Source organism: Triticum aestivum, chromosome 5B (assembly GCF_018294505.1).
Source record: "Triticum aestivum cultivar Chinese Spring chromosome 5B, IWGSC CS RefSeq v2.1, whole genome shotgun sequence".
Classification (NCBI taxonomy): Eukaryota; Viridiplantae; Streptophyta; class Magnoliopsida; order Poales; family Poaceae; genus Triticum; species Triticum aestivum.
Window position 1 is genome coordinate 342,167,249 of NC_057807.1, and position 10,490 is coordinate 342,177,738.

Consider the following 10,490-nt stretch of genomic DNA (forward strand, 5'->3'; position numbering starts at 1 on the left):
GGGGGGGGTCGCGGCTGTACAGCGGGGAGAGCGGGGTGCCGGTGTGCGCGTCCATGGGTGGCATCAGCGCCGGCGCGCGCGGGGCGTGGGAGAAGGAAAGGAGAGAGTGCGGCGCGAGCGGTCGAGTGTGCCGCGCGCTGTAGCAGGCGCCCGAAATACGCCGCGCGGGATGGCGTTTCCGACAGCGCGCCCAACTCGGTATAGCGCGCGCACCATTTTTGCGCGCCCGCTGAAGCGACCCGCCGCGTTGCCCGCGTGCTAAAACCGACGAATTTGCGGCGCGGCGCTAGTTTAGCGCGGCTGTTGAAGATGCTCTAAGGGCACCTTACACTTTGTCCAGAAAGATTGTAACGAGCGCACAACCATTTAGATCTTCTCCTACTAAGGGCATCTTCCATGCTGATTACTTGTGATTGCGAAAAGATAAGAATGGTGACAAGTCAACTCCAACTCCCAGTCCATAACATGATCATGCATCAGATACGGAAACATGTAGACAAGTTCAGTTGCATATCTACAGGAGGGCTATGAAATGCTCGCGGCAAGGCATACAGTTATCAACAGCTAAATTTTACCATGATGTGGTAAGAAAATAAGAACAGATACATTAAACTTTAAGAAGATACTGAGACATGTAACATGGCAGATTTTTTTTACCGATAAAGGACATTTCATTGAATAGATATATCGAGATGATACAATCACATCGAAAGAAAGCCCGGCCTCTGCATAGCTAGATGCACATAGCCAAAAAGTCGAGAGTGCCCTAAGAATAAAAATAATTCGGTACAAATCAAAGCAAATAAATCATGTCGAGGCTAAGGTGCGGTAGATCCTATCCGCAGATCACACCGCCATCCATGGGGGTAGAAAATCTCCCTGGCCGAACGCTTCAGCCGTGTAGACACCATCATAAAAAGGTCTCTGTCCTCCGGCCTCTGCAGTATAGACCAAGTACGAAGCCATCATGTACAAATATGAATAACCTGCATAGGAGATGAGACACATTTGTTATTAAAGATCACATCATTCCTGGTAAGCCACAATGCCCAGCATAAGACCGCCGCTCCCACGAGAATGTGTGCAAAAAATTGTTTATCAATACCCCGCACCCAGTTGCCGAACATATTCCGTGCACTACGTGGTGGGTATAAATTAGAAGCTACTTGAACTATGGCCCAAACTGCCCGAGCGAATTTACACTCAAAGAATAAGTGTCTAATAGTCTCGTCATGTTGGCAAAAGACACGTCTTAGAACCATGCCAGTTTCGTCGTGCCAGATTATCTCTAGTTAGGATGACTCCTCTATGTAGAAACCAGAGGAAAATCTTCACTCTTAGTGGAATTTTGAGCTTCCACAATTTCCTGTTATCAACTGGAACATCGCAATGAACCATTGCATCATACATAGATTTGACCGAAAATTTGCCATTCTGATGCAAGTTCCATCGAAAGACGTTCGGCTCACCTGACAGTTGAATGTCCTCCAGACGAGTGAGTAATTCATTCCATGCTGCCAGGCGAGGGCCAAGAAGGTCCCTACGGAAAGATATATCAGGGTTTTGTTGTCCTAAAACTTATTTGATCGTGACAAATTTATGTCTGACAATCCTGTACAAGCTCGGGTATTGCACCATTAGTGGGTTGTTCCCTAACCAGGTGTCTTCCCAGAATCGAACCTGAGAACCATCCCTAACCGAGAAGGTCCCAAATTGGAAAAAGAATTCCTTGGCCTTCATCACGCCACTCCAAAAATGTGAATCCCCGGGTTTCCAATGAACTTGAGAAATGGCATTGGATCCCACATACTTGTTGCGAATGATCTCTTGCCATACCCCATTCTCAGAGAGTAGTTTGTAAACCCACTTGCTGAGAAGAGCAATATTTTTTATCTCAAGGTCTTGAATTCTCAGCCCCCCTTGACTTTTAGGTCTGCATAATACGCTTCACCTAGCCAGTCTATATTTCTTGACAGATATCATCCAGCTGCAGACAGAGAGAAATAGCAGGTGCCTGAGAAACAAAATTCATGATGAAACGGCCTTCCAAACGAAACAGGGAAAGAATGAAACGGCCTCCACTTTAACTTTTTGTCTTTTCCTAAAACCTCAACTTGCCTTGTCCCCATCGAGTTACACTAATTAAACACACGACCATGCAAGAGCACAAGCTTATAGTTAACATTCTAGCTTTGTGCTATGAGGGATGAAACCAACTGCCGAATCTGTCAGCAATAGCACATGATAGCAGAAAAGGCTGTTCTCAGCCCCTAATCTGGAAACCAGATGTTCCTGTACAACTCTTGTGAAATCAGTCATGTAAAACCAAGCCCTAAGTAAACACTGCTCCCTCCGTTCCAAAATAGATGACCCAACTTTGTACTAACTTTAGACCCAACTTTGTACTAACTTTAGACCCAACTTTGTACTAACTTTAGTACAAAGTTGGGTCATCTATTTTGGAGGAATGGAGGGAGTACATTGTATTGTCTTGAACAATGTGATTAAGTTCTGAAGCTAAATCGGTTCACTATTGCTCTCTACAGGATCAGAAAAATAAGCTGTAATAGCTCAGTAACAAGTCATAGCAACCTGTAGGCCATCATTGCAAATATAGCAAAAGGGAAAGATGGGTAGTACTGAGAATAAATATTTTCAACTTCTGTTGATTACACTAACTAATACCTCTACCCAGGACCGAAATCCATGCACTGTTACTAAAGTTATGAACAGGCAGTTGTTTCTAAAAACTCTCAATAGATGATTGAACTAAAAAAAGTGATGATTGTCCACAGAATCTCTAACTTTTTTTAAGAATACCATATACCTACTGCTAGCACAAAAAAGCGTTTCGCACAGCAGACAGCAGAAAAGTCAAAGCTCATGTATCAGAGAAGAGGCCTTCACCTTGGTGAAATCCGAGGAAATATGCTCCTGCTCGGCACCACAACGACAGTTTCATAGCAGCAGGAATCCCTGTTCTTGGCTTCTCACGGGTAGAAGATGGACACTGTCAATTGGTCTTGCAAATTGTCAGTGAGTGCTGTTTGCAAGGTGTACTAAATTTACCTGATAGAATAGCACCCTCTGCAGCCGCACACAAATGATCTTCACCCGCCTGAGCCTGAATTGTGCATGTTAGACCTGCAAGAAGTCACCACAAGGAAAAACAACTCTGTAAATGCGGCTCCGGGATAACACAACATTTGACATGTCAAGCACACTGCAAGCACCAGTGATTAGACAATATAGACAGGTTGTAAGCATGCATACAAGAACTGCTAGTGCAAAGAAGCACTTATTGCGTAGCATATAAGGCAAAGCTCATTTGTACCAGAGAAGAGGCCTTAACCTTGGTGATTTCCGAGGAAATTTGCTCCTGCTCATGCCGCATTCGCCTGGCAATGGTCACAGCAGAGCAGGAATACCTTTCTTCACCTTCTCTTCCTGCCTGGAAGCTCTCCTTTTCTTGGCTTCCCACATTTAGAAGATAGACTGATAATTAGTATAGCAAACTGTCAAGTACTTGATGTTTGCAAGGTGAGGCAAGGCCGCGAGGGTGTCCTAAATTTACGTGATACAATGGCACTCTCTGCAGCCGCACACAGATGATCGTCACTGATGGATTTTCAATTTCAGATAATTCACAAGGCCAAATACCCATACCACCTGAGCTTGAATTGTACTCCCTCCGTCACATAATATAAGAGCGTTTTTTACACTAGTGTAGTGCCAAAAAACGCTCTTATATTATGGGACGGAGGGAGTACTACGTATAACCTGTAAGAAATCATGGCAAAGAAACCAAACTATGTAAATTTGGCTGATAGAAGATAACACACCTAGCATCTCAACTGCACTGCAAGCACACCAGTGTTTAAACATTATAGACAGGTTGTAAGCATGCGTACTAACCACATTTGGTTGTTCAGCTTTCGTTTGCAAATATTAAGTGAGTTCTGTGATGGTTATACTAGATTTAAATGAAGTAACAACCACATTTACAGAGAACTAACCTCTGTCACATCTTCATGGTCAGGTTATCAACATCCACCAGCATAAACAAAATTCAGAATCACTTCAAGCAGAGCTGAAAGCCCAATTGAGGAGTTCATCAGATCCCTGTTACAAACAACAAGCAAAAACACTGAATCACATGACCACCAATCAAAAATAACAGAGAACACTGGCAAAGTAATAAAATCCATGTGAGTTATTCAACCCCATCACTGGAGCAGCATGCTACATCCGACAAAACACCATAGTAAAATCACAGAGTAATCAAGCAGTAAAACAGAGGACAAAATTAGCACCAGATGATAACTGAACTTTTCATTGCAATTTCATTCCAGGCTACATAGGACAAGACGGCACATCATATCAACACCAACAGACAGAAAACACCAGACACGAGCAGCTACTACCCAGTATCGTCAACGGCGGCGAACGAAAACCTAGGCGCGCTCCCCGCGGATGCGGCGTGCGAGCTGGATGTCCTTGGGCATGATGGTGACGCGCTTGGCGTGGATGGCGCAGAGGTTGGTGTCCTCGAACAGGCCAACCAGGTACGCCTCGGCGGCCTCCTGCAGCGCCGACACGGCGGAGGACTGGAACCTCAGGTCAGTCTTGAAGTCCTGGGCGATCTCCCTCACCAGGCGCTGGAAGGGGAGCTTGCGGATGAGCAGCTCCGTGCTCTTCTGGTACTTGCGGATCTCCCGGAGCGCCACGGTGCCCGGGCGGAAGCGGTGGGGCTTCTTCACGCCGCCGGTGGCCGGGGCCGACTTGCGCGCCGCCTTGGTCGCCAGCTGCTTCCTCGGCGCCTTGCCGCCAGTGGACTTGCGCGCCGTCTGCTTCGTGCGGGCCATCGGAGAAGAGGGGTGGGTGAGGGTGTGGGTGCTTCGCCGGTGAGGGATTTGAGTTTGGGTGGAATGGGATGGAGGGGGCGGCGGGGGTTAAATAGGGGAGAAGGGCGTGAGCGGGGGATCGGGAATTTTCGGAGCGAGAAGCCGCGCGGCGTCGGGGTGGGGGGTGGGGCTGGAGGAGGGAGATGAGGGTTGGAGCGTTGGATGGGTAGAGAATGGACGGATAGGATCCGGTTCCCGGGTGAGCACGCGGATCGTGGGGAACCGATCCGTGGGATGGAAGTTTTTTTTTTTTGAAAGGAACACCAAATGCATTCCATTATATAACAGTACAGGGCAAATCGCCCTTTACATAATCCAGTACAAAGTCTGGGAGTTGGCCCAGTCAAGTCTCACACACATCAACTCCCAAATTAGCTCCATATGCAGCTAAAACATGTGTCACCCTATTACAATCCCGAGGGCAAGACACAACACTACTACCAAAATACCCCACATGCATTTGGAATTTTATGCTTCTGATAATAGCTCCTAAATTCGCTAGATCATAATCTTTAGAGTTCACTGCCCTCATCGGCTGTGTGGAGTCAGTTTCAAACAAAACTTTGTCACATCCTATATTAATAGATATTTTTATAGCATACAACAAAGCCAAAGCTTCAGCGTGCAGAACATCTGAGAATTGCGTCAGTTTGCCGGCCCCTGCAGCCATCGATTTGCCTTGGTCATCTCTGATGATGAATCCCCAGCCGCCGGAGTTGGTTCCCCTGTGAAAAGATGCATCAGTATTAATCTTGAAAAAACCATTTGGCGGTCGAGACCATTTTTGGTCCATCTGCTGCTTTTGCCTTTTAGTAGTCTTTTTGCTCTTCATGACTCTTGATACATGATAATTAATAGAACAGCAAACATCCTCAGGTGAGATAGAGGTTTCACCCAAGTTTGCCTTATTGCGTATATGCCACCAGTGCCAAAGAAGCAAACATGTTTTTATTTTAACGTCCTCCTCAAGATTAAGAATTTGTTCTATGGTGCTTAAGGCACTAGTGCAGCCAGCCAAAAGCAGTCTAACATGCCGTGGGATGGAAGTTCGTTGGTGTGATTGGCTGGATGAGGTTTTTTTCTTTTTCGAGAATCATTGGCCGGATGAGGTGAGGAGTGTATCAGGCATGGCACGGCCCGTGGAGGCCCGATTAATAAACGGATCGTGCCGCGTCTTCAGGCCCAGACACGGCTCCTATGCTAATCGGGTCGGCCAGCTGGCACGTTACGCATGGTTAGTCCAAATTATTTTAAAAAAATAAGAAATAGGAAATGATATAATGAAACAAAAAATGGCAAAGCGTCGTGTGGGATGAATCTTGAGCTTTATTAGTGGCTGCCTTGTTAAAACATCCCATCATTGAGAAGGAAAACGGGTGCAAAGCCACGCTCTGAAATTACAAAAGGAAATGAGAGGTCGCCCCATATTGAGTCATTTTCATAAGGAAAGTTCAACCACCTCATATGTTTTGAGCAAAAGAGAGGCCGCCCTCTCCTTTTTTTCATTTAAAGAAACCAAGCTTTGTTTACAGCAAACTGGCATACCATTCTACTCTTTTTTTTGGCGAGAACATACCATCCTACTCAAAAGACCAAACTCCCAGCAGAACATTCATACTTTGCATTGCTGGGTAGCGAAGAACTACAGGCAAAGAGCAACATGTTCATGCAAGATCCACAACAATACACCATGAGGACAGTCCAACCACCTCATGCAGAGAGATGATAACCGATTGAACGTGCAACAAACAATCAACCAAACTAATCTACTACTTTTACATCTATATTTATCTCTCACCCTAGTTGACTCCTTCTCATGCTTCGTTGTTCTTCATCTTCAACGTCATTGAACCGTGAAGCTCTTGGGGCTTTTGTGCGTACAAGATTGAGTTGTCGAAGTCCTACGACCGTCTAGATTGGGACTTCTTGGAGAATATGATTGCCGGTGTCAAAACCGGCAGACCTCAGGGTAGGGGGTCCCGAGTTGTGGATCTAGGATCGATGGGGAACAAGGGACGATGAACACAGTGTTTACCTAGGTTCAGGCCCTCTCGAAGAGGTAATACTCTACGTCCTGCTTTATTGTATTGGATGTATAATGTGGTTTACAGAGTAGATCTACCTCGAGATCAGCACGAGCTAAACCCTAAGGAGATGAGGTGATGAATGTAGCTCTAGCCCTAAGAGTAAAAACCCTCGGTTTATATAGACACCTGTAGGGTTAGGGTTACCGAAGATAGATTACAATAAGGGTTTAAAGAGATCATGCGCCTTCTTGACTTGGAGGGCACACCACGGCTTCATAGATCTCATGTCACTATACAGCTCCACCAGTCCAGCCCATGTACAATGGGTCGTCGCCCCAAGGACCCCTTAGTCCATGACTCCCTCAGTAGCCCTCGAACTTGCCTCCAATGTCAGGGCTTGTATCCGGCATCCGCTCATCCAACCAGTATTCGGCTTGCGAGGCGAGTTCTTCAGTATGTTTTACCCATGTTTGGAACCAAGTGATGTCCAGGATCTGAAATGGCAGTTTTACTTAACACCGAAGGCAATAATAAACAAATATCGTTCAGGTGTAAACGGCGTCTTCATCTGACAACTTTTTCTCCTCCAAAGAAGAGTCCCTCCGGTCATAACGCCGAGCAGTTACCGTTTCTCAAAGTGTGGCTCGAGGTCGATGCCACGCCTGGCACGTCCCCTCGAGGTGGAAATTGTGTCCCGCTTTTTGGGGGATATGGTTAATGATTTCGATCCCCCTCCCCACACATAACGTCACGGGCATATTGGGAAGTGGAGAATCCAATGGTGTGGAAAAAGGAATCATAGGCCTGTCAACAGTCTATAAAGGGGGAGCTATCACAGTCAGCAACCCACGCCTTCTTCCACCTCCCGCTCACGCAGGTCCTCAGAGCTCCAGCACCCCTTTCCTCTACTTCCACCGTGAATCCCTCTTTGCCTCCTTCGACCATGGATGGATATGGAGCCAATGGGAAGTGGGAGGCCTCCAACATCGCCGAGGGGGACATCTTGAAGCTGAAGGAGGCCGGCTATTTATCGGCCAACATCGCCCATCGGGCCCCCGAAGAGGGCCAGATCATCCCAACGCCCAAGCCGCGCGAAAGGGTCGTGTTCCTCCCCCCATTTTCTCAAGGGGCTCGGATTTCCTCTACACCCCTTTGTAAGGGGGTTGATGTTCTTTTACGAGCTAGATTTTCATGGTCTAGCCCCCAATTCCCTCCTCCACATCTCGACCTTCGTCGTCTTCTGTGAAGCACTCCTTCGAGTTCAGCCGCACTTTGGTTTATGGCTGAAGGTGTTCAACATCAAGCCCAAGGTGGTTGGCGGCGAGCATGCGGACTGTGGAGAGGCCATGATTAGTAAATTGACGTGGGTCCAGTGGTCAGACGGCTACTTCGTCGACACCGTCCGGATGTGTCAAAAGGAGTGGTTTTACATCACCGAGCCGAGGGAGGCTGCATGGGGAGCGGGGCCCGCATTCAGGTCCGGACCCCCTACTAGATTGGCCTCATGGACCACCAAGAGCCCGGACTGGGGGTGTGTCGCTCACACGAAAGTGTTGCAGAAGCTCGTCGACAGCATAATAGAGACCGACGCGAAGCTGTTTGACGTGGTCCAGATCATGCTCCACCACAGGCTCCTCCCTTGCCAGGAGAGGGCCAAACCTATGTGGGAGCATGAGCCCGAGGATATGGGCACCGTGCGACGCCTTTTACGGTATGACTCCTGATAAAATATGGGGCCAACTATGCTAGCCCTAGAAGGAGTGGTCGGTCGAGGGGAAGGACATTGTTGTCGGTGTCAAAACCGGCGGATCTCGGGTAGGGGGTCCCGAACTGTGCGTCTAGGCAGATGGTAACAGGAGACGAGGGACACGATGTTTTACCCAGGTTCGGGCCCTCTTGATGGAGGTAAAACCCTACGTCCTGCTTGATCAATATTGATGATGTGTGTTACAAGAGTGGATCTACCACGAGATCAAGGAGGCTAAACCCTAGAAGCTAGCCTATGGTATGATTGTTGTTCGTCCTATGGACTAAAGCCATCCGGTTTATATAGACACCGGAGAGGGCTAGGGTTACACAGAGTCGGTTACAATGGTAGGAGATCTACATATCCGTATCGCCAAGCTTGCCTTCCACGCCAAGGAAAGTCCCATCCGGACACGGGACGAAGTCTTCAATCTTGTATCTTCATAGTCTTGGAGTCCGGCCGATGATGATAGTTCGGCTATCTGGACACCCCCTAGTCCGGAACTCCCTCAGTAGCCCCTGAACCAGGCTTCAATGACGACGAGTCCGGCGTGCATGTTGTCTTCGGCATTGCAAGGCGGGTTCTTCCTCCGAATAATTTATAGAAGATTGTGAACACCAGGATAGTGTTCGGCTCTGCAAAAATAAATTCCGCGTACCTCCGTAGAGAGAATAATATTACACAAGTTCAATCTGCTGACGTATTTAGTGGCGTGATGTCATGCCATTACCAAGCCTTTACTCAAATTGTTTTTATTGTTCCACCTCCGTGCGTTTAGCGAGGCAGTTTCCTTGGCACGTCTTGTTGAAGCAGAGACTATGTTCCCCTTATTCCGGGATTCCCATCAATACGGACGTGGGTAACCCAACCGCGCCATTGATTGTGACGCTTGGGAGATAAGCGAGTTTTACCAGGCCGGTGGGGACACATGTTTTTGTCCGCCCATATAAGGGGATAAAGATCCAACCCTTTTACCTGCGCCTTCTTCCTCCTTGGCTTATCCATCTCCGTGAACTCGAGCTCCAGCGCCCAAGTCCGCACTTCTCACCTCAGCCTTCTCCAACTATGTCCGGAGCGGGAGGCAAGTGGATGGCCTCCTCCGTCACGGAGGGGCAGATCCAGAAGCTGCGCGACGCCGGATATTTGTCCAGCGACATCGCGCATCAGCTCCCCGACGAGGGAGAGCTCATCCCCACCCCCAGGCCCCATGAGAGGGTAGTATTTCTTCCCCATTTGCTCCGCAGACTGGGCTTCCCACTTCGTCCCTTTGTCCGGGGGCTCATGTTCTACTACGGCCTAGATTTCCATGATCTGGCCCCGAATTTCATCCTCAATATCTCGGCGTTTATCGTCGTGTGCGAGGCCTTCCTCTGCATCCAGCCCCACTTCGGCTTGTGGCTCAAGACCTTCAGTGTCAAGCCGAAGGTTGTGAAGGGCAGCCAAGCGGAGTGCGGAGGCGCCATGGTGGGCAGGATGTCCCACGTTACGTGGCTGTAGGGCACTTTTGTGGAAACCATTAAGGGGTGGCAATCGGGGTGGTTCTACATCACCGAGCCGCGTGACCCTGATTGGGCAGCGGCCCTCGAATTCAGATCCGGCATCCCCACACGGCTCACCTCTTGGAAAGAGAGTGGCCGGATCTGGGGGGATTCGGAGGAGCTGACCGGACTCCAAGCTTGTATCCAGAAGCTGGTGGACAAGAAGCTCAAGCTTGTCAACGTAGTCCAGGTCATGCTCATCCGCCGGATTCTCCCGTGCCAGCGACGGGGCTTCAACATGTGGGAGTTCGATCCGGCGCAGCACCAGACTCTG

The 10,490-nt window shown here is 48.5% G+C and overlaps 1 protein-coding gene across 1 annotated transcript; it reads right to left on the reverse strand.

Annotated features, from left to right (window-relative positions):
- Nucleotides 1-4,315: 4,315 nt before the first annotated feature.
- On the reverse strand, nt 4,316-4,938 carry LOC123111760 (histone H3.2). Its single transcript, XM_044532616.1, has one exon. It carries the CDS (start codon nt 4,863-4,865, stop codon nt 4,455-4,457), a length of 411 nt encoding a protein of 136 aa, XP_044388551.1. The 5' UTR covers nt 4,866-4,938; the 3' UTR covers nt 4,316-4,454.
- Nucleotides 4,939-10,490: the final 5,552 nt, after the last annotated feature.

Coding starts and splice junctions, on each gene's coding strand:
- LOC123111760 (XM_044532616.1), bottom strand. CDS start 4,865: ATGGCCCGCACGAAGCAGACGGCGCGCAAGTCCACTGGCGGCAAGGCG.